The sequence below is a fragment of the Coregonus clupeaformis genome, chromosome 8 (genome assembly GCF_020615455.1).
Source record: "Coregonus clupeaformis isolate EN_2021a chromosome 8, ASM2061545v1, whole genome shotgun sequence".
NCBI classification, from domain to species: Eukaryota; Metazoa; Chordata; class Actinopteri; order Salmoniformes; family Salmonidae; genus Coregonus; species Coregonus clupeaformis.
In genome coordinates this window covers 24,310,207-24,335,108 of record NC_059199.1, presented here as the reverse complement: position 1 = coordinate 24,335,108, position 24,902 = coordinate 24,310,207, and the positions used below count along the sequence as shown (strand labels likewise).

Genomic DNA, 24,902 nt, shown 5'->3' with positions numbered 1-24,902 from the left:
TCAGGGTTATCTTTGGTCTCTTTGTTGCCTCTCTGATTAATGCCCTCCTTGCCTGGTCCGTGAGTTCTGGTGGGCGGCCCTCTCTTGGCAGGTTTGTTGTGGTGCCATATTCTTTCCATTTTTTAATAATGGATTTAATGGTGCTCCGTGGGATGTTCAAAGTTTCTGATATTTTTTTATAACCCAACCCCGATCTGTACTTCTCCACAACTTTGTCCCTGACCTGTTTGTAGAGCTCCTTGGTCTTCATGGTGCCGCTTGCTTGGTGGTGCCCCTTGCTGGTGTTGCAGACTCTGGGGCCTTTCAGAACAGGTGTATATATACTGAGATCATGTGACAGACCATGTGACACTTAGATTGCACACAGGTGGACTTTATTTAACTAATTATGTGACTTCTGAAGGTAACTGGTTGAACCAGATCTTATTTAGGGGCTTCATATCAAAGGGGGTGAATACATATGCACGCACCACTTTTCCGTTATTTAGTTATTTTTTATTTTTTGAAACAAGTTATTTTTTTCATTCCACTTCACTGTAAGGGTTGGTGTGAGGTGTGACCCAGGTGCGGTGCAGGATAGCCAGTAGGCAGTAGGCAGAGATGGTGAAACAAGGATCTATAATGGTGGTCCCGAAGCCAGGATACAAAACAACGGACTTAACACGATAAAAGAAAGGTTGGGCAAATAAGTTTCCAAAATCAAGCTGACAGACAAAATACAAAATAGTAACTACGACTGAAATAATAAAGAAACAGGGAGAACACTTCTTGAGTACCTGTACATACTTCTCCGATCAGACATTCATTAGTATTGCTGAGCATAGAGAAACTAGCAGAGAAAACTGAGCAAGGGAACACAGGGAAGTGAGGGCATAAATACACAGGTGAAAAGGTAGACACAGGTGACACCAATAGGATGATGATTAGTCCAGACTGTGAGTAAGGAGGTGCCTAAGGTTATCGGAGGATGACACCTAGTGGGTCGCTCCGGCACTGCGACCCCCTCCTGTAACAATGAAATGTCAGAATAATAGTAGAGAGAATTATTTATTTCAGCTTTTATTTCTTTCATCACATTCCCAGTGGGTCAGATGTTTAAATACACTCAATTAGTATTTGGTAGCATTGCCTTTAAATTATTTAACTTGGGTCAAACGTTTCGGGTAGCCTTCCACAAGCTTCCCACAATAAGTTGGGTGAATTTTGGCCCATTCCTCCTGACAGAGCTGATGTAACTGAGTCAGGTTTGTAGGCCTCCTTGCTCGCACACGCTTTTTCAGTTCTGCCCACACATTTTCTATAGGATTGAGGTCAGGGCTTTGTGATGGCCACTCCAATACCTTTGAAAGTATGCTTGGGGTCATTGTCCATTTGGAAGACCCATTTGCGACCAAGCTTTAACTTCCTGACTGATGTCTTAAGATGTTGCTTCAATATATCCACATAATTTTCCTTCCTCATGATGACATCTTTTTTGTGAAGTGCACCAGTCCCTCATGCAGCAAAGTACCCCAACAGCATGATGCTGCCAGCCCCGTGCTTCACAGTTGGGATGGTGTTGTTCGGCTTGCAAGCGACCCCCTTTTTCCTCCAAACATAACGATGGTCATTATGGCCAAACAGTTATATTTTTGTTTCATCAGACCAGAGGACATTGCTCCAAAAAGTATGATCTTTGTCCCCATGTGCAGTTGCAAACCGTAGTCTGGCTTTTTTATGGCAGTTTTGGAGCAGTGGCTTCTTCCTTGCTGAGCGGCCTTTCAGGTTATGTCGATATAGGACTCATTTTACTTTGGATATAGATACTTTCGTACCTGTTTCCTCCAGCATCTTCACAAGGTCCTTTGCTGTTGTTCTGGGATTGATTTGCACTTTTCGCACCAAAGTACGTTAATCTCTAGGAGACAGAACGCGTCTCCTTCCTGAGCGGTATGAAGGCTGCGTGGTCCCATGGTGTTTATACTTGCGTACTATTGTTTGTACAGATGAACGTGGTACCTTCAGGCGTTTTGAAATTGCTCCCAACGATGAACCAGACTAGTGGAGGTCTACAATTATTTTTCTGAGGTCTTGGCTGATTTCTTTTGATTTTCCCATGATGTCAAGCAAAGGCACTGAGTTTGAAGGTAGGCCTTGAAATACATCCATAGGTACACCTCCAATTGACTCAAATTATGTCAATTAGCCTATCAGAAGCTTCTAAAGCCATGACATCATTTTCTGGAATTTACCAAGCTGTTTAAAGGCACAGTCAACTTAGTGTATGTAAACTTCTGACCCACTGGAATTGTGATACAGTGAATTATAAGTGAAATAATCTGTCTGTAAACAATTGTTGGAAAAATTACTTGTGTCATGCACAAAGTAGATGTCCTAACCGACTTGCCAAAACTATAGTTTGTTAACAAGAAATTTGTGGAGTGGTTCAAAAACAAGTTTTAATGACTCCAACCTAAGTGTATGTAAACTTCCGACTTCAACTGTAAGTATTAAACCCCCTGAGTAAATACATGTTAGAATCACCGTTTGCAGCGATTACAGCTGTTAGTCTTTCTGGGTAAGTCTTTAAGAGCTTTCCACATCTAGATTGTGCAACATTTGCCCATTATTCTTTTCAAAATTCTTCAAGCTCTGTCAAATTCGTTGTTGATCATTGCTAGACAACCATTTTCAGGTCTTCCCATAGATTTTCAACCAGAATTAAGTCAAAACTGTAACTCGGCCACTCAGGAACATTCACTATCTTCTTGTTAACCAACTCTAGTGTAGATTTAGCCTTGTGTTTTTGGTTATTGTCCTGCTGAAAGGTGAATTCATCTCCCAGTGTCTGTTGGAAAGCAGACTGAACCAGGTTTTCCTCTAGGATTCTTGCCTGTGCTTAGCTCAATTCCGTTTATTTTTTGTCCTGAAAAATCCCCAGTCCTTAACGATTAAAAGCATACCCATAACATGATGCAGCCACCACTATGCTTGAAGATATGGAGAATGGTACTCAGTAATGTGTTGTATTGGATTTCCTCCCAACAACACTTTGTATTCAGGACAAAAAGTGAATTGCTTTAACACATTTTCTGCAGTATTACTTTGGTGCCTAGTTGCAAACAGGATGCAAGTTTTGGAATATGTTGTACAGGCTTCCTTCTTTTCACTCTGTCAGTTCGGTTTGTATTGTGGAGTAACTACAATGTTGTTGATCCATCCTCTGTTTTCTCCTATCACAGCCGTTAAACTCTGTAACTGTTTTAAAGTCACCATTAGCCTCATGGTAAAATCCCTGAGCAGTTCCTTCCTCTCCTGCAACTGAGTTAGGAAGGGCACCTGTATCTTTGTAGTGACTCCAGTCGCCCAAGTCATTGTCACGAATACCGCCGAGGCTGCTCCTCCTCCTTGTTCGGGCAGGCTTCGGCGTTCGTCATCCCCGGAGTACTAGCTGCCACCGTTTGATGTTTTCGATGTTTGTTTTGTCATGTCTAGTTTAGTGCACCTGTTCCGTATTATGTCATGATTATGTCACCTATAAGTTTCCCTGTGTTATGTTTTGTAGTTGTGTGTTATTGTCCGCCTGTCGTTTGTTTCGAGGTACGGTACTTTTGTTTGTGAGTGTTTTTACGCAATTCGCGTATTAGTTCGCCTCCGGTGTTTCGAGGCCATTTATTTTGTATGTTGTTCAATTACTTCAGTAAAGTCGTTTTGACTTATCCGCTGTGTCCTGCGCCTGACTTCACCACCGCATCCACATCAGTACCGTGACAGTCATAGGCTCTCTGCTACCGCTCTGCTACCGCACGGCAAGCGGTACCGGAGCGCCAAGTCTAGGACCAAAAGGCTCCTTAACAGCTTCTACCCCCAAGCCATAAGACTGCTGAACAATTAATAAATTGGCCACCCGGACTATTTACATTGACCCTTCCTTCTTTTGCCCATCTTAATATTTTATTTTTATTGGCCAGTCTGCGATTTTGATTTTTCTTTGCAACTCTGCCTAGAAGGTCAGCATCCCGGAGTCGCCTCTTCACTGTTGACGTTGAGACTGTTGTTTTGTGGGTACTATTTAATGAAGCTGCCAGTTGAGGACCTGTGAGGCGTCTTTTTCTCAAACTAGACAATCTAATGTATTTGTCCTCTTGCTCAGTTGTGCATCGGGGCCTCCCACTCTTCCTATTCTGGTTAGAGCCAGTTTGCGCTGTTCTGTGAAGGGAGTAGTACACAGCGTTTCTTGGCAATTTCTCGCATGGAATAGCCTTCATTTCTCAGAACAAGAATAGACTGACGAGTTTCAGAAGAAAGTTATTTGTTTCTGGCCATTTTGAGCCTGTAATCGAACCCACAATTGCTGATGCTCCAGATACTCAACTAGTTATTGCTTCTTTAATCAGCACAACAGTTTTCAGCTGTGCTAACATAATTGCAAAAGGGTTTTCTAATGATCAATTAGCCTTTTAAAATGATAAACTTGGATTAGCAAACACAACGTGCCATTGGAACACAGGACTAATGGTTGCTGATAATGGGCCTCTGTACGCCTATGTACATATTCCATTAAAAATCAGCCGTTTCCAGCTACAATAGCCATTTGCAACATTAACAATGTCTACACTGTATTTCTGATCAATTTGATGTTATTTTAATGTGACCCCAAACTTTTGAACGGTAGTGTAATTCCACTTTTACATTATGGGGTTTTGTGTGTAGGCCAGTGACAAAAAAATATCAATTTAAATTCAGGCTGTAACACAACAAAATGTGGGAAAAGTCAAAGGGGTGTGAATACTTTCTGAAGGCACAGTAAGTCACTATGAGACAGTGAGTGAGACACTGAGATGATACGAATTAGGAGAGCAACTCAGGCTGAACTCACAGTTAACCTCTACAACTAGTATTGGTCTCCACACAGTTTGCTGCTTCAGTGTTCTTAGATCTTCATGTCAGTAGTTACTATGGTACACTGAAGTATAATTACAACTATTCCTTAAGTGTCAAAGGCTTTCATTGACAATAACATTCAGTTTATGCAAAGAGTCAATATTTGCAGTGTTGACCCTTCTTTTTCAAGACCTCTGCAATCTGCCCTGGCATGCTGTCATTTAACTTCTGGGCCACATCCTGACTGATGGCAGCCCATTCTTGCATAATCAATGCTTGGAGTTTGTCACAAGTTGTGTGATTTTATTTGTCCACCCACCTCTTGATGATCGACCACAAGTTCTCAATGGGATTAAGGTCTGGGGAGTTTCCTGGCCATGGACCCAAAATGTCGATGTTTTGTTCCCCGAGCCACTTAGTTATCACTTTTGCCTTATGGCAAGGTGCTCCATCATGCTGGAAAAGGCATTGGTCATCACCAAACTGTTCTTGGACGGTTGGGAGAAGTTGCTCTCGGCGGATGTGTTGGTACCATTCTTTATTCATGGCTGTGTTCTTAGGCAAAATCGTGAGTGAGCCCACTCCCTTGGCTGAGAAGCAACCCCACACATGAATGGTCTCAGGATGCTTTACTGTTGGCATGACACAGGACTGACGGCAGCGCTCACCTTGTCTTCTCCGGACAAGGTGTTTTCCGGATGGCCCAAACAATCAGAAAGGGGATTCATCAGAGAAAATGACTCTACCCCAGTCCTCAGCAGTCTAATCCCTGTACCTTTTGCAGAATATCAGTCTGTCCCTGATGTTTTTCCTGGAGAGAAGTGGCTTCTTTGCTGCCTTTCTTGACACCAGGCCATCCTCCAAAAGTCTTCGCCTGCACTCACACCTGCCTGCTGCCATTCCTGAGCAAGCTCTGCACTGGTGGTGCCCCGATCCCGCAGCTGAATCAACTTTAGGAGACGGTCCTGGCGCTTGCTGGACTTTCTTGGGCGCCCTGACGCCTTCTTCACAACAATTGAACCTCTCTCCTTGAAGTTCTTGATGATCCGATAAACCGTTGATTTAGGTGCAATCTTACTAGCAGCAATATCCTTGCCTGTGAAGCCCTTTTTGTGCAAAGCAATGATGACGGCACGTGTTTCCTTTAAGGTAACCATGGTTGACAGAGGAAGAACAATGATTTCAAGCACAACCCTCCTTTTAAAGCTTCCAGTCTGTTATTCTGACTCAATCAGCATGACAGAGTGATCTCCAGCCTTGTCCTCATCAACACTCTCACCTGTGTTAACGAGACAATCACTGACATGATGGCAGCTGGTCCTTTTGTGGCAGGGCTGAAATGCAGTGGAAATGTTTTTTGGGGATTAAGTTCATTTTCATGGCAAAGAGGGACTTTGCAATTCATCTGATCACTCTTCATGACATTCTGGAGTATATGCAAATTGCCATCATCAACACTGAGGCAGCAAACTTTGTGGAGACCAATACTTGTGTCATTCTCAAAACCTTTGACCACGACTGTACACAACATGAAACCAAACCAACATCTCCAACCCAAATCATTGCATATAAAACCAGTGCCTAAAATAATTTGGCATGTACTGTAGAGCCAATACACCCCTTACTGTCCATCAAAGGCTCCTAGGCTCAACATTTTCACAACAGTGAGAATCGTGCATGCTGGAGAAAACTTCTAAAGACGTGGCGTTTTCTTTTGTTTCCAAAACTCCCTAAAATCTATCTGATTTAGGGTCTTGTGCAGTAAGGAAAATAAGGACTTCCAAATTCCGATTGGTTGCTATATTTTTATGCGTTTGGGCAAATGCAGATTATCCAATTTAATTTACTAATCTAATAGGATTATTTATTTTCCAAATGATTTTCATGTAAGGAAATGCACTTTCAGAATTTTCTCAATTTGATTTACAACACTAAATCTCTCCTCCATTTACACTGTCCATTTACCAGACATGAAAAAATTTAATGCATAAACAAAAAATCCAAGTAAAGTTTATTTCACATTATTAAATTGCCATTATATTTAATAATAATAATAATAATAATAATACATGGGACTTATATGTGACTCGTTTCAGGAAACTAGGCGTATGTCGCGCGTCACAACTTCACAGGAGAGGCATTTGAATGTAAACATGTATTTTTTATCAAAATGTGTTTTTTGGCAGAAATGCCTTCTGGAACATGTGAACTTTAATGTGCCTTAATAACAAACTTGTATGCCATCTGTAAATACAAATACAATTGTTAAATTACGAGCCTAGTTGGTTTAGCCACAGAAAAAGATAGGAACCTTCCCGTTAGCCATGATTGGCTGAGATAATGGTGGGCTGGACATGCCAAGAGATGAGTTCGGATTGGTCTGCCATGTAGCATGCTTCTGTCTATAACGAAGGGCTGCTCAGTATGTGTAGGTAATCCTTTCTAACGCAGCTTTTTGGAAAGATATCACGAATAACTACAAAAGTGTTGCGCTCCACTTTCTGGAGGACAGAGTTTGAAATCAGTGGAATGCCTGGTGGAAGCAGAGTATGATAGCTAAGGAGATGGAGAAAATTCTGGTGTTTGATTGCGAATAAGCGGAGGGAGTCGAAAAAAGAACACACAGAAGGCTCTGGATTACATCTTCAAACTAAGGCCGGGCAAACATGGCATCCGTGACAGAGAGGGAGATGTGTTCATCCATGTACACGGGTAAGAGAGTCTAGCTAGCTACATTTTCAGATATTATATGTTTCAAATTTTGCCAAAGTCATTTTCATTGCCAGTTAAAGCTTACTGTTAGCTAGTTAGCTAACGTTACGTGTATGATCTGTGTAGTATTAATATTCGTATCTCAGAGCCATTTGCATTGCTAGTTATAGCCTCATGTTAGCTAGCTAGCTAACATTAAATATTGTTGGTTAGCTATCTGCAGATTCATGCAGGGTAGTAACATTATGAGTTGGGATAATGGATCATTGTTTAGCTAGCTACATGTCTAAACAAAAGATTCCACTATGCAAGATATCATTTCACTGTACCGTTTAAACCTTCTGTATCCTGTGCATGTGAGAAATAAACGTTGATTTTAAGCTAAGGCTTAAGAGGGTGTGAATGATGCTGAATGGGTGTAGACAAAGAAGAGCTCTCCGGTAATTGTACCAAAACATTTTTTCGAAAGTGGGGTTACAAGTTTATCAACTGTCAAAGCAGAATTACTTTGCCATTGTTCCTGAACTGTAATGTATGATATACATTTTTCTAGCTCTGAGTCTCTACTTTTATCCAATGTAAAAAACACAATTTGGAATCACTTTACACTTTACACAGATAGCTGGAGGGAGGGAGTTCCAGAGCCTAGGCGCAACCCTGGAGAAGGCCCTGTTGCCGAAGCTCTGGAGCTGGGACCTAGGGATGGCAAGGTGGCCTGCTGTGGTGGAATGGAGTGAGCGTGTAGGTTGGCACTTATTACTGTTGTGTAACAGCTCGCACATGAATCATTGTACATGTTTTCTGTGAAGGACAAGCACAGAGCAGCCAGTGCATCTTGCAATACCTGGAGAGATCCTACATAAAATCCATTAGTACAATTATGTAAACAAAATGATCATGAGAAAAGTACAGATACTGTAGCACTGTTTTTTAAAATCAAAATATCAATCAAACATCACTTTTTTTCTCTTTGGACTGAAGGATTGCATCCAGACTGATTTTAGGGCAGATTGTGAAATACTTAATACAAACTATTAAGTCAAAGCTATTTATTTATGTTTTAGTATGTTTTAGTAACAGAAAATATAGATCATGTTCTTGGACAGTAAAATTTAGTGCAACTTGAATCAGATTAAAGATTCAAAAGTTTATAAAGCTAGACAAAGGTCAAACATTTATAAATGGAAAAAAGCCTGAGAAAAGTAAAACTATATCTGAACATATGACTGCCAAAATTGTTCTGTTCCTTTTGGGAAATATGATCTTACTTCATCCATCAGATACATTCATTCTTATGTGATTGGAATAATTTATCCCAATCTATTTATAGAAATCTCACACATCAATTCAAGGGCTTCAACAGTCGGCATCATGTACTAAACGAAACACATCCTCGGCAGCCAAGGTAACAAGCTACAATCACTTCACAGGCAATGACAACATTTTAAAATAAGAGCCAATTTCACAAGAAGAATAAGTTAACATAACCAAGAAGCAATACATTTTTGATATCCTGCCTTATAAACATTAACTTACTCAAAACATGAAAAGAGGGATGGAGAAAGTGTTTGCTTTGAATTTCAGATCTCCTCTCTGAACGGCTGCAGGGATCTTGTCCAACAGAAATGTTGACTTTTCTCTTTTTGATTTGAGTGCTGTGATGTGGAAGGTTTGTTTGTTATTACAATCAAGACTCTGAAAATGAATTTTTAGTGTTGGTCTAGACAAGGATTATTTGGCTATCTTATGTGACCATATTCCAGTGGCAACATACTCTTATAAATCTCCAAAATCTTTTACTACAGAGTTTTGTATATTTGCCCCATGTATGGTAATACATTTGTGTTTTCACCATGTCCAAAAACGAGATAAAGAACAGTAATAGTGTAATAGAGTATTAATTACTCATAATATTTTCACTATGTATATTAATCAACATATAATTGAATTATAGGCTATCATTGTAATAACCACATTTTACTGTTTTGCTTCCTAATGTTGAGTCCAGGTCACTTAGCATCATTCTTGTGAATTCATCGAGAGTGAAAATAAATATTTTGCAGCCGTGATTGTGTATGGATGTATATTTTCACAAATCCTTGAGTTACAAGGAGCTCTCTTATGTCAAAGCAGGCCCTCAAATTACCCCAATTAATTATGTGTATCTGGACGTTTGGGAGAGGAAACACATGCATTCATCCAAGACATGGGAATGCGGAAAGAAAACCAAACAACCAAACAAATTCAACTCTGCTTGGAGGAGTTGGACCCCCAGTAACAGGGCAGTTTTCCAAGGAATTGAGCTTGTGATTCTCTCAAACATGGGAAAGTTTCCACTGGGTTTCATCCAAGTAGGAATGTGGCCGATAATGGCTGAGTAATCCCTTCGGCACTGCTGTTTCAATCTCCCTAGCCCTAGAACACATAGGAATACCAACCCACGGGAGGTGGGTGATTACATCCAAACATTCGGAGTATCTCTCTCTCTTCCAGCACATTTCAGACATAGGTGGAATTGGTTTGCCTCAAGATAGCCAGAAAGCCATAATACATTTGGTATGTGTGCAATCTCAAAGTTTGTGAATATGGTAGGGGTTTCTCATAACATAATAATAACCACTATATTCCCTCACTACCAGCAGCAGCTAAACATCTATCAGAACTGTTGCCTCTTCTAATCAAATGAATGGCCATTTAATGACAGTGATTGTTACATTCAGCGTCACGTCGATGTTTATCTTCCCCACTAACATCCCGCTAAAGAGGCGAAAGCTTATAAATTCTCTAGTCATCCAGGTTTACCCTCGCAAACAGAAAAACCTATATAAACTCCCAAGTCAAACCCAGGCCCCCCTTCCTTCCTTTGCTATGGATACATCACACAACGAGCCACACTGTTACATCAGGACTAAATTATGAGACACTTCTTCTTTGCCTCATCTCCTCATCTCACAGTGTGGGTGAGACTGGACCATGTATCATCCGTAGCTGTGTGGGTCTGAACTCTGGACAGGGGGCTTTGATATCCAGCATCTGTGCTGACAGCGGTAGTCATCGTGCCCTGGGGCAGTATGGGGCGGAAGGGGGCGGCACGGGGGGTCAATGGCGTGGAGGCCGCAGAGGCAGTGGCTCGGAACAGCCCCTTTTTCCTCAGTTACGGTGCATGCTGGACAACAGTGGAATCAAAACAAAGCAGCAGGAAGAGGTACAGTAGCCCTCACCAGATGGAACTGCTTTGGTCTGACCTCAGCTCATACCAGTGTAACGATGGGAAAATGGATGCTAATGGCTGCTGAGGCAGTGTGTCTCTTTCATAGATTGAAATGTCTATACGATATATATTTGTTTTAATCTTAAGAAAATATCCCAATGTTTCTCCAATGTTATAGCTAGTTTCACATCCTAACCAACAACTCAGAGGTCAAGTCTTGTAAAGTAATAACACTTTGACTAATTCAACCTCTTTTCCTTTGGCTAACCTACAATCTACATGTCAACATGGAGAGAAAGCAGTTACATTCAAGCAAAGCCCCACACTTGGAGCTGTGGAAGCTCATAGTCATATCATATGGAAGATCCCCAGGCAGACCAGACCAGACCTGCACAGTAGAGCTCTGTTTGAACCCTGTAACATCATCCTAACCCAGCGTGGTCCTCTCCAGTCTCTTACAGCGCTACCTCCTCCGAGGGCCCAGAGCAGAGCAGCAGAGGACCAGAGGATACGCAGCACAATGTCGCCATATCCCCGGGCTTTCATCTGGCTGGACCTCTGTTTATATTTGCTTTCTCAGACTGAAGTGCAGGAGAAGTGTGTATACACAGTGACAAGCAGGGGCGAGATTAAATGATTGAAACCAGCGCACCCCAAAGACAAGTACTGTAGGACCATTATCCCCAGGCTGAGCTGAAGGATAAGGGACGCTTATGGATGCTTTCCTCTAGACCAGTGGTCTCGAACAGGTCGATTGCGAGCTACCAGTAGCTTTCAGCCCACCTCTTAGTAGCCTAGCTCGCCAAACAATTCTGAAAGTACATGCAATTTTCACGTGTTCCTCTGCAAACTGTCATAAACAAATATCACAAGTATTAGACACTGCAAGCACCCAGCTTCTGTCTAATTAACGCAACTTTGACATTATCCCACCCCTGGTTGGGATAAAACCAAACCTAACACAATATCTGCCAATTAATGTTCGAGCAATATTGCCCCTGTCTGTCTGTGGTGCACGCGTTTGTCTATCAATCCATGTAGCCACAACTGTCTTGTGGGTTGGTTGACAGAAATACTTTCCCCAAAACCTTCTCAATGAAATGTTAACTGCAAATTATGCTTACCTGGCAAAAGTACATCATTTGTTATTTGCAAACCTTGCCATGACATGAGCAGCAGCAGTACAAAAGCATCTTTACACCTGCACATTAGAAGGCACATTCCTCACTCACTAGATGCGCAATTGAAGGGCCAGATGCGTAATTAAAGGAGCATTACACTCAAAAATCGAAATGCATTAGTTTTCTTCCAGACCTAAAAAATAATTGTCTTCTGATGTGATTTAAGCATTGGCATAGACTCAGAACAACCAATTTTGTTGTTTCTCTATGAACAATTGTAATTTTGAGTGTGAAAATAAAACGGATATCAAACATAATTTGGGGGGGAAAATCACATATTTTATAGGGCCCCTGACCTCAGCTCGTACCAGTGTAACAAAGGGAAAATGGATGCTAATGGCTAGAGTTGTTTATTAACCATTATTTTACCAGGTATATTGACAGAAAGCATAGTGCACTACTTTCTCTTGTACACTAAGGACCCCGGGAAGGGTTGCAGGGGAGAGGAAAATAAAATAATGTGCCTATTTGAAAGCTAGAAAAAAATGAGTAGCTCACTGTTTCATTTTTTGAAAGTAGTTCTCATGCTAGAAAAGGTTGGAGACCCTTGCGCTAGACTATGGTTACCATATTATAGTATGCTATAGATATAATACTCCAAAATCATTATGTAATATTTGAGAGTCCTATTTTTGAATGCTTTAGATTCCTCTTAAATTGGGAACATGTTTCTTGCAGTAGTCACCTGCAATATAACATTATTGAAATGTCCTGAGTAGTAAAAAAAAAAAAAAGTAAAATAAAGTAAAACAAAACTATATTATCAGGCAGATTGACACGATGACATACACAACTATACATTAAGAAGTTTGAGAACTTAATGCATAATGTTTCAAGCTCGGTGAATGAGTACTGGGGGGCTACAGAGGCAGATCCCACCTGACCATCTACGGACCACCATTAGACTGAATCCCATCCCCTGCTCCTCCAGTCTATCCAAACACAGCCCCTCCAGACCTGCTGAGGATTAACCCCCGCAACCCCAGCCTGCAGCTCCCCCTGGCAGATATGTCCACTCATACAAACATCTGCACCCATTTATGACTAAACAGGCTCAGAGCTCCATTCGTTTTCCAGCTACAGGCGTGTGTTCTGGGGCTGTCTCGTTGAGTGACTCTCTGGTGGTGGTCTGCATCAGTCAGGTAGTTTCAGAATTTCTACCCTCGACTACTGTTACTCCTCTTGTTGAAACTATCCCTTTATACCTGAAACACTGACAGTTTCATAGTACAAGAGGTCAGTCTTATCCTGACCCAACAAAGCCTGCTAGGGCTCTATCATAAGGGTAATTGAGACTAAATTGAGTACAGTTCTTCTCTTTAAAAAGTCGGGGTGTAATGTGGATTGACCTTTGACTCCTATTTTAAGCAGAGGTCTAATATTATGTGACAAGGGGAGAAAAGGGGGAAGGGGCCAATCACACTATCTACATCTTCACCAATTATCTCCAGTTGGCTCTGCCAGCCACAGCCCTGGTATTGTGTGGAATGTGAGAAGCCTGGCTTGGATCCCAGACAAGGCTAACACAGTGCTGGACAGGGTTAAGATGTTCTCCAGAGCTGTTCCTATAATGTCTGTGTGTGTTTGTGTTTGTGTTTGTGTTTGTGTTTGTGTTGTGTGTGTGTGTGTGTGTGTGTGTGTGTGTGTGTGTGTGTGTGTGTGTGTGTGTGTGTGTGTGTGTGTGTGTGTGTGTGTGTGTGTGTGTGTGTGTGTGTGTGTGTGAGGGATGTGGATGAGGTGTCACGCCGGTCACAGCTCTAAACTGTTAAAAAAGGACCCAAACACGTCCCACACATAAGACAAAACCACCCACCCCACTTGAAGGAGTTGTGAGTGGCCTAACATATTGTGCAGTTTCAAACAGCATGTTAATATATCATAAGATATTGACTACAAAAAACTCTTCATCAAGCAACTTTTCCCTAAGCCTCACCCACACCAAAGACATAGAACAAATAAATGAGTGAGGTCGTTGCAAAGTGTGACATGGAAGCCTGACGTACGATTGGCCCATACGACAACAACGGCACAAGAACAGAGTAAGAGAAGGAGAACTCGGCTGTTCGTTATTTACAGGTCCAACTCTGGCTGTGAGGGAGTGGAACTGTTTATCTGTTACCCAACATCTCCCACACTGTTTCCCTCTCTCCCCACCTTCACTTGATTCTCTTCATTCGGTTTCCCACAGGGCGGGTGCTTTCATTACTTGTTATTTATCTGCTGTTCTGTTCGTTTATTCAAAGCGTCTCCGCTTCGACTGAAACTATTCCATTGCTCTCTTTCATCCCCAATTGTGATGTTTTGATTTGTAATCATGGAAAAGTTTAAGAAGCTGAACTCTCAGATAAGGTGAAATGGTGTCCTTTGGAACTTTGGCAAGCGGCCCCAGTGCTGACAGACAAAGGCAGCCACTCACAATGGAACATCTGTAGGACACAACCTCTAAGGGGATTAGAGCTCAATGGCAGTGTATGGTGATGGATCAGGAATTTACCCCAACTCCACAGAGTCAGCCTTATCTCTCAGATTAATAATTGTCAGATGGAAAAGGATTCCGATGGAAATTGTAGAGGATGAAACGTTACAGTGAACTTGAAGATTGGCTGAACCCGAAAAGAGATACAAAGAAACAACGGCTTAACATTATGTCTCTTTCTTTTCTGCCACATGCCAGAAAACAGAAATAGAAAGCACAGGCCTACATGTTTTTTCTGTGATCGCTGTCCCTCGAAGAAAAACAGCTGTAAATTTTGAAGGGACACATTTATATAAAGGCAGACTCTTATAGGGCCTGGTGGAAGTCTACAGGACTGAAATGAACCAGAACGAGCTACCCGATGGATACGTTCTGAGAAAGATGACAGAAACTTAACAAGGCAGAAAAATTATGACATGAGTTATAGCCTATGTCATATATAAATAATAAAAACCAGTGATATGCCATTCTTATCACAGCTGTATTCCAAATTCAGTAATGATATGTTGTAGTAAACTGTACTCCCTGTTCACCCATGACTGCATGGCCAGGCACGACTCCAACACCATCATTAAGTTTGCCGACGACACAACAGTGGTAGGCCTGATCACCGACAACGATGAGACAGCCTATAGGGAGGAGGTCAGAGACCTGGCCGTGTGGTGCCAGGATAACAACCTCTCCCTCAACGTGACCAAGACAAAGGAGATTGTGGACTACACGAAAAAAAAGAGGACTGAGCACGCCCCCATTCTCATCGACAGGGCTGTAGTGGAACAGGTTGAGAGCTTCAAGTTCCTTGGTGTCCACATCACCAACAAACTATCATGGTCCAAACACACCAAGACAGTCGTGAAGAGGGCACGACAAAGCCTATTCCCCCTCAGGAGACTGAAAAGATTTGGCATGGGTCCTCAGATCCTCAAAAAATTCTACAGCTGCACCATCGAGAGCATCCTGACTGGTTGCATCACCGCCTGGTATGGCAACTGCTTGGCCTCCGACCTCAAGGCACTACAGAGGGTAGTGCGTACGGCCCAGTACATCACTGTGGCCAAGCTTCCTGCCATCCAGGACCTCTATACCAGGCGGTGTCAGAGGAAGGCCCTCATAGACTGTTCTCTCTGCTACCGCACGGCAAGCGGTACCGGAGTGCCAAGTCTAGGTCCAAAAGACTTCTCAACAGCTTCTACCCCCAAGCCATAAGACTCCTGAACAGCTAATCATGGCTACCCTGACTATTTGCACTGCCTCCCCACCCCATCTTTTTACGCTGCTGCTACTCTGTTAATTATTTATGCATAGTCACTTTAACTCTACCCACATGTACATATTACTTCAACTACCTCAACTAGCCGGTGTCCCCGCACATTGACTCTGCACCGGTACCCCCCTGTATATATAGCCTCCCTACTGTTATTTTATTTTACTTCTGCGCTTTTTTTCTCAACACTTTTTTGTTGTTGTTTTATTTTACTTTTTTATAAAAAAATTAATGCACTGTTGGTTAAGGACTGTAAGTAAGCATTTCACTGTAATGTCTGCACCTGTTGTATTCGGTGCATGTGGCCAATAAAATTTGATTTGATTTGATTTGATAGCAGAATTTATCGTATAGTATTCCAATTCCACAATATAAAAATGGCTACTATCTTATATTTGGGTCAAAATCGTACGTTCGGCAATGCTCGCGAGCTACAGTATTACTTCTAAACACAAGCACAATGACTTCCACTTGCTTGCCCAAAACGAATTCCTTATACAGGCATGTCATACTTAACCATTATTCAAAACAAGGTCAAATACCACTAACTGTTTCAAGATATTAGTTACCTGATATACAGTATAGGCCTATATGGTAAAATTATCCATATCACCTGAGTGACATGCTGCAGCACACTCACTTGTATTTATTATACCTGTGGTAATCCTAGGAAGAAACATTTGTTCCATTATTAAGAAAGGAATATACTCGGGGACAGAAGGAAACCCAAACATAATGCAGGACATTCTCAATTCATTCAACACATATACTAATGAGTGCAGAGCCGTAAGTGACATGTCTTTGAGGGTTATATAACAAAAGCCTGATACACCTAACCAAATACAAAAATAACATTGCAATTAAAGCTAGATAAATCCTGTACAAAGTGCCCAACAGAGAGTGATTCATTAAAACAAATGCAAGAAGTTTAACCACATGTACGCATGATGCCTCTCAGAAAGCCCCTCAAGACCTTGGGCAACATTACAGAGTAATTAACTCCCCCATTAATTTAGGTTGCATAACCGTGATATAAAGTTAAGGACTTTTCTGCCCAATATCAAAAGTTCTAACAGGTTCGAGGCTGACGACCACAATGAAATATGATTCCTGGAAAAAAGTTTGAAACTAAGTGAGCTGCCGTATTGACTGTGACAAACATACTAAATGCCCCTTTCCTGAAAGTCAAGAACATTAACCATGTTGGCCTCAGTGTTCACATCCATGTGGAAATACTGTGGCATTGCCATAATGGACTATCTTATAATTTATATTCCCTTGACATGCTGAGAAGAAAGCTTGGTTTTCTTTTCACCTTCTCTGCTAGTGCAAGTGAGGCAAAGATGAATTTATGGGAGCAGTAGCAGAATAGACCAACCCCTTCTGCTATTTTTGTGGTCTTACAAGTTTTGTGCTGGACAGGAAGGAAGCGCTTCTCAGTCTGTTGCATGTCCACTAGCTCGCTGCATCGTCCGATTGTTAGTTTTGGCCCGCAATATTTAGCAAAAATGTACTTTGATAGAGGAAGTCACCCCTAAAATAGCTTGGTCTTTCCTTGGCTCTTTAGGCATGCTGTGTGGCCTTCTAATAGCATTAAGAACAGAAATATTCACCCTTTCGCTGTATTAAACATGTTGTATATCCATTAACCCCTGTATTTACACTAACCAGCATGGCCATGTTCAGTTTAAAGGCACAGCAATGGACATTTCACAGGGATAGCACTGTGAACACTGATATCATCTCTCCTCTTTTTACTTCAACAGCTTATTCTGGCAATGCCTCCCTCTGAAGAAACATTGGTTTGAAACCCTTTCTACTGTCTGCACTAAAGTGAAAGTGTGAAAATCTATCACTTTCACTCCCTAGAAGCAGAAGTTGTTTTTTTGGCTCCTCAAAATGGACCTTCATCCATGTTTCAATGACTTGAGTTGTCCTTTAAATATTGAGGAAGTAGAAAGGGGAACTTGAGTGTATCTGTCCTGTAGGTGATTTATATCTTTCAAATGTTGAATGCGCCTGGAAGTGATCAGGTGAGTGATACAAAACATCTCACCCCAAATCATTTTAACTACATTTAATGTTATTTTTTTTAAGGCAACCTTAATGATTTTTCCTCTACAACTGACCACGCACACTTCCCCAAGCCCTGCAGCGATGGCCTGGGGTGGGGATGCATTAAATACCCAAAGCAACAAATACCCAAAGATCACAGGCAATCTGATTCAATTCCCCCTTCTTTACAGGTCTGCTGGAGAAGTAATCCTTGGACAAACAGAAGCCACCTTTGACTGGGCAGGAATGTTATCAGTGCCTGCTCTTCCCTGGGCCGAGCAGAATTCCACGGAGGGAATGATCGGGACGGCCTAATGCTTCCCAAACAGCTGCTTGCTGCATCTACCCCCAACAGTTAAGTGCCCATGCATGGGGGTGTGTGTGGTATCGTTTGTGGGTTCTTTCATCAGGGGTGGCTGGAGTAGCATTAGGGCCAGCTCTCCTCTCGACAAGCAGTCAAGGCTTACGTGATTAAGATAGATAGACTGGCTGGGACACTTAATCTTCTGTCCGATGAAAAATGTTAACTGCATCCTGATGTTCCTACACGTCCATAATTAGGCTGAATTATCACTGTGTGCTTTAGGGCTGCCTCCTAAAACGTATCTTCTAATTCTTCTTATGTTGGTGTCAACTGGTTACTGTAACTTCTCTTATCAATCAACTTCATTGTTGACAAGATTATTGAATATTGTTCTTTCAGAATATTGAAGACATGCTGGTTGCAGGGTTTTTTCCCTTCGTTTTTCCCCTTGTTTTTCTCACTTGAGATGAAAAATGTCAGAGGTCTGCAGAGAACGCAAACGTGTCAGGGAAGAAACATGATGGTATTAGTGGTGATGGCAGATGCTTTCGCACACTCACATTTTTACGTTTGAGGAAAAGTTATTCCAACAGTCTTGAATTCAGTACTGTTTTTATAGTATCATAGACTGTTGAAGTCCACTGAACAAAGAAAAAAACCAGTGAGATTCAATTTCAGTCTGATTTAAACTCAGACTCTTTTTTACACAGGGTGGCCTTACAGTAGGCCTACACTGTAAAAAAAAAAAAAAAAAGCAAATTTAACCAATTGCTTAATCAGCATTATTCTGTGAGTTGAGTGGACTTCAAAAGGACAATAATTTGAGCTAATGTGTTAAAGTGTGTTTACTCAACAAACCCTGCTCAAAGTTGAGTGAACATACACTTCAACATGAGAATGTATGTTGGTTCAGCTATATGCCAAAATGTTGAGCAAACTCACAATCCTAATGCAGCTGGTTGACTTACAATTGTACGTTGACTCAACGTCAATGCTATTTTGTTGCGCAAACTCACAATCCTATTGCAGCTGGTTGCCTTACAATTGTATGTTGAATCAACATACTTTTTTTTTTTTTTTACAATGTATAGATGTGGTCCTCATTATGTGATGTGATTTTTCTCCACTGAACAATATTTTGCATGCCAGTAGTTTTTCTTCATTTATATAGGTCATCTTTCACGCAACCATTTACAACCCACAGCTTATCTCAAGTTTTAAAGCCGTTTTTACCATTTAAATTCCTCTTCCCAGATACGAGATAAACCCAGTGTATAGTGATATGTGCGGTTTCTGAACAAAAGTCAAACATTTATTTGGGAATTGATATGTACATACCTGTATCTTTGTACTTTACTAGCGTGAGATACAACATACAGTAAGAAGGAATAACATCTCTACTACTTTCCTAACTACAAACTCAATCAACAGGTCATTGGAATGAAAGTTTGAGTAATTTATAAAGAACGACTATTTCTCACAACCTGAGGAGTGAAAAGATAACATTTCGGAGGTAGATGAAAAACAGTAATACTGTTGAGAAGCTTGCCCAAATAGCTTTTAAGAGGGTACTCTAATTACTAATGAGCAGAGAGTATAGCATGCTAACGGGTATTGATGACGTTCAGTTCAATTAATCCCACAATTCCATAGTAATCCCCAATCCATTATGCATTATGTGCAATTAGTTGTTCACTTTGTGCCAACATTTTTCAGACAAAAATGAACTATTGTGTGTTTAAGCAATTCATCATAGATTGGCCTTACTAATCTCATTGGAAAGTCACAATATTGTGAAAAGTACAGCAGAGCTGCTTTTCCGAGTTTAGAGTTTGTTTATTTGATTCATGTATTCATTTCAGAGAGACAGCCTATCTTTTCAGAGACAGGGTTCAAGTCTCAAAGCTAAGAAAAGCAATTCAGTTGCCAAGTGGTATCAGTGATGACCTCACAATTCATTAACATCACAGTGAATCCATATTTGTGGTCCTAAACACCTAACTGGCTTTACAAACAAATGATTATTCATACATAGGTAAAGGAACATGACACCTCACCATGAAAAGACTCATTCATTATTTGCAATATCTACTACAAAACAGGTCTTCATTTGTTGGAGGAAAAGGACGTGATGGAGCAACCTGGTCTCAGAGCATTTCGTATTATTCTGTATGTAAACCAAGTTGGTGGGTTTCGTATGGTATGAATTAATGTTGTATGATATGTTACGAATTACAATTTGTATTGTATGTTACTTATTTGTGAAATGTACAATATGTTGGAATTTGCAAAAACTTTTGATATGTTACAAATTCTAGCTAGCGTTAGCTAGGGTAGGGTTAGGGTTAAGGTTAGGGTTAAGTTTAGGAGTTAGGTCAAAGGGTTAAGGTTAGGGGAAGGGTTAGCTAACATGCTAAGTAGTTGCAAAGTAACTAAAAAGTAGTAAGTAGTTGAAAAGTTGCTAATTAGTTAAAATACTAAAGTTGTCTGTAATGAGATTTGAACTCGCAACCTTTGGGTTGCTAGATATTCGCATTATACACCAACCCATACACCCCTACCAACCACCCTCCTTTCATTTTTGCCTTAAGTAACCATCTGTCTTAGGTAACCATACCAAACGTAACATATCATACTAAACACGTTTCCCCAGATTTACATACAAAATAATACAAAATGCTCTGAGACCAGGTTGGACATAGTCATATGCACCACAGGCATCTGTCTCTTAAAACCCTAATAGAGAGTAAATTAGCAACACTCAATTTGAAATGTATGCAGCTTATTTTCCTTTCCTAAAATTCTTGGCAAGCCTAATGAGAAGTATATTTGTTTGTTGATTGCTTTCCCAGTTGTATTCACTGAGCACTGTATTGCAAAATCATTATTTCTGTTTCCCGCAATACTGTACCTTACCCAATTGTAACATCATACTTGCTTTAATTATTAAAACCTTGAAACTGCCCTTGCCTGTTGAGAATCCAATTTGAAGGTTACCCTTCAAAAGCATACAGAGCTTTGAAAATATAATGAATACACAATTCTGCACGGCAAAAGATACAGAAGGAAAAATTGAAGATGCATTCCCAATAACAAGTAAATATCACCTTTTATAAAATAAGAAAACTATTGTTTAATGTCTTTCCTATTAGTAAATCCTGTCCATCAATATACTGTACTTTGAAAATATCTGATGATGCTATTAACTTGTTTTCTTTATATTCTAATGCTACAGTCTGGACTAATGAGAAGTCCTGGGTAGTAGTACATAAAGGGAGCATTCTTCCCTCGCACTCTCACAGGGGTCCTTATTGGTTTCCTGTCATTAAAGAGACAGCACACTGGAGAACTCTGGGTGACTAACATAATACTACCACTGCTCTGTGACGGACGCAGCGCGGAACGTAACTGGACATCTGTAGAATTTGCTCAGGGAGCACAGAGATTTTCGGAGAAGTACTGAGTACTGATCTTACACAAATAGATCAATGGTTAATACATACAGTTACGTAATGAAACAGCTTCATGGATGTAAATTATATATGGATGTTCATTATTTGTCGGTATGTGACAGTCATACAAAGGCTTTTAACCAGATTTATAGGACCCTCATTCAGTATTGTAGGCTTCTGTATGAGATTTGCTCACAAAGTTTTACATTTGTCATAGTAATCATTCATCAATACAAGATCCTCTCCAAGATCTTAAACCATTAATAAAAGAGTCGTAGAACACAGTTCCAGCCATAGAGAACAGAAATGTATCCCTGACAATACTGTAAAGACTTTAATTAAGACAACCACAAGAAACCTCAAATTGAAAGCCAGAGAACATAATTCCCAAACACATACAACTTTAAAGGTGTTACAAAAAAACACAAAAAAACTCAGAAAGTAAACATAAAAGAACACCTGTGTTCACCTAAAGTCACCTACAGTTACTCCAGTCACCGCATTGCTTATGACAGTGTGACCACTTCTCACTTACCTTCTGCAGCCACTGAGTGTAGTTTTCCATGACGTGCTCCAGGTGTTGGATTTTCTGGGAAGCGAAGTCCTGTTCCAGTGGTGGAGCGTCTCTCTGCAGCGCATTAGCGTTGTTAAACTGGGTCGCTGCTTTCCCTTGTCGGCATGAATTCCCTCTGCTGTCATCGCTCTCAGGTAGGATAAAGGTGTAGGTGCACTGTCCATGCTGGACTCTGTGGTACCTCCGATTACTACTTTCACTACTACTACTACTACTACCACTACTACTACTACTACTACTACTACTACTAATACTGCTACCTGTGATGCCACCTGTGCTGCCATGTCCTGTGCTGCTGGCACTGCCATCTGCCCCTTTTCTCTGCTCCCCCCCGCCACAGCTTACTGCCACCAGTAGGGCTGCCAACGAAAGCAAGTGGCCGGCAAACTTGTTCCACAACATCATATCAGCCTTGGGGAAAGGTTGAAAAGTAAAGTCCTTGTATCGTTGGCTTCTGGAGGACTTTTCTTCTGTTTAGCGGTCAGTCTTGGGCCAGTTTTCCCTTTGGTTGGAGTAGAATCAGAGCGCTATAAGGATCACAGTCGATGTAGAACATGTGTCGTCCATCCCCGTGCTGGACCTCCTACTGGGAGAAGGTCTGGAGGGCATCGCCGGTGTGCTTACACACACTTACACACACAGACGAGTGTAATGGGCTTCTGGAGTGCTATGTGTCCGATCAGAAGTCAGCCAGAAGTCAGTCGTCTAGGGCTCGCCGTATACAAGTGTTGCACCGTGACAGCTTGTATGTTTATATAGATGATCCTTGTTTACACTATATCAACGCAGCATGCGCATGTGTATGTATGTCTACATGCATTAAATACGAGTGTCAGTGCATATGGATAGTGTCGTCAGACCTCCTCTTGTGTCTCTGCTCTGCTCTTCCTCCTCCGTCTCTGCTCTGGTTTCCCTGTGTGACTAAAGGACTGGAGTGAGGCTCACTAAAGAACAGCACCAGGCTTCCAGCACACTCTGAGCCTGCCCCTCACAGAGACTGCAGAGGAATGTGTGTGTATGGACGAGTCTCTCTCTCTGTGTGTGTGTGTGTGTGTGTGTAAGGCAGAAAGGGACCCCAGCACAGAGGATGTGCTCAGACTGCGAGGATCGGTTTACAAGCTCTCTGACCTGAGGCTTGTGTGGTAGCCCTGCCCTTGTACACACTCAGTCTGTTCCCATCTCCCCTGCACTACAGTAAATAACAGACAGCACAGGACTCTCACTGTCCATCACTGAACTATATAACACAGGGGTTCACAATGCTGATCACACATGTAGAAGGTATTATTTCCCTGGTTTTTAGTAAATGTAGTTTTATCCCATTTAGGTGGTATGAGAATTCAATGTTTACATACTTTATCATATTGAATGAAGTGATATATCATATCTTGTGTTCTTTTCTCCTCTCACAAAAATAGCCACAACATGGTGCAAAACTCTGAGAAAGCTGTCAAAATTCCAATCTGGGAGAGCTCTCCGTGTTTTCAGGAAAACAAAACCGAAATCCAAGAGTGAGTAGATAGAGGAGGAATGTCTTCATCGGCAGCCAGCAAGGGAAGCCGAGGGAATACTGTGGTGAAAGGCCCAGGGTCAAAAGTCAAGTCCCTATTATGGACAGTGCTATGACATCCCTAGGATTCAGGGCAGGCTATCAACAGATACAAATGACCAGGTCCTCATCACTTCACTGTGGTCCACACCACCCAGATGTGTCTGTGATGTGTGTGTATTCTGTGATAGCGGGGACAACATGATGTTGGGCTCCCAGTGTGGGAGAGGAGGGGTGTGTGAATTAATACATGTAGGAGACCCAAGATAACAAACCCCCAGAATAACCCAGGCTACCCAAGACACAAAGCATGTGCAAACATTTCTGGGAAATCTGGGTACGGTTGATGTACTTCGCTGGCGTCCTAAAATATGGGCGCCTGTTACAAAGTCCAAATGAACCAGAGAGTCCTTGAATGTATTAAATCAAAACTACTAGCACTGCCATAAACATTAGCTTAAATGCCATGCCGTCAAATAAGATAAACTATCAGTCTACTGTATACACACCAGGGTTGGGCTAAATTCCATTTGAAGGCAGTCAGTTCACGAAGAAAACTGAAATTCAATGATTGAAAAAAGGGCATCTATTTTCAATGACTTCTCAATAAACTGAAAAGGAGAAGCTATTTATGTGAGAGAAAAATAATAATTTGGGGATTTTAAGTTCAAATCACTTCCTGAATTGACTGACTTCAATTTGAATTGAGCCCAACCCTGATACATACGTAGGCATTCATCTAAAATCTAATCTAATCAAATCTAGTCACATGCTTCGTAAACAACAGACTAATAGTGAAATGCTTACTTATGGGCCCTTCCCAACAACGCAGAGAGAGAAAAAGATAAATAATACAACAAATAATAACACAATTAATAAATACACAATGAGTAACGATAACTTGGCCTTTTCCCCTTTATTCAGATTACAACCTCTCACTTTTGGTTATTTGAAATGAAAATAATCTCCAAAATATCTCTATTTTTAAAACAAGCCATATAAAGTTGGTTGAAATTTCAGTTTAATCCAACAGAAAAGACAGAACAAATAATACAACAAATATTATGGTTAAATTCAAATATACTAATTGATTTTTTAAAACTATATTTTTGAGAAAAATTAATAAAAACGGTATAATCTTTGTAAATGATATCATAAATAGGACTGTTGGAGTTATGTCACACATGCAGCTAACAAAAATATATGGAAATGTCTGCTCTACTCAAAAATGGAAGAGGAAAGTGGAAGCGGAAAAAAGTAA

General features: G+C 41.1%; 1 protein-coding gene across 2 annotated transcripts in view; it reads right to left on the bottom strand.

Annotated features, from left to right (window-relative positions):
* Positions 1-23,096, bottom strand: part of LOC121571478 (angiopoietin-1) — a 66,908-nt gene extending 43,812 nt beyond the window's left edge. Inside the window, exon 1 of one of the 2 annotated variants that reach the window (XM_041882959.2) lies at positions 22,054-23,096. In XM_041882959.2, coding sequence (XP_041738893.1) covers positions 22,054-22,497 — 444 coding nt within the window. In that variant the 5' untranslated portion in view covers positions 22,498-23,096. The remainder of the gene's footprint in view (positions 1-22,053) is intronic. The other variant, XM_041882958.2, reaches the window with a different exon arrangement.
* Between the last annotated feature and the right edge of the window lie 1,806 nt (positions 23,097-24,902).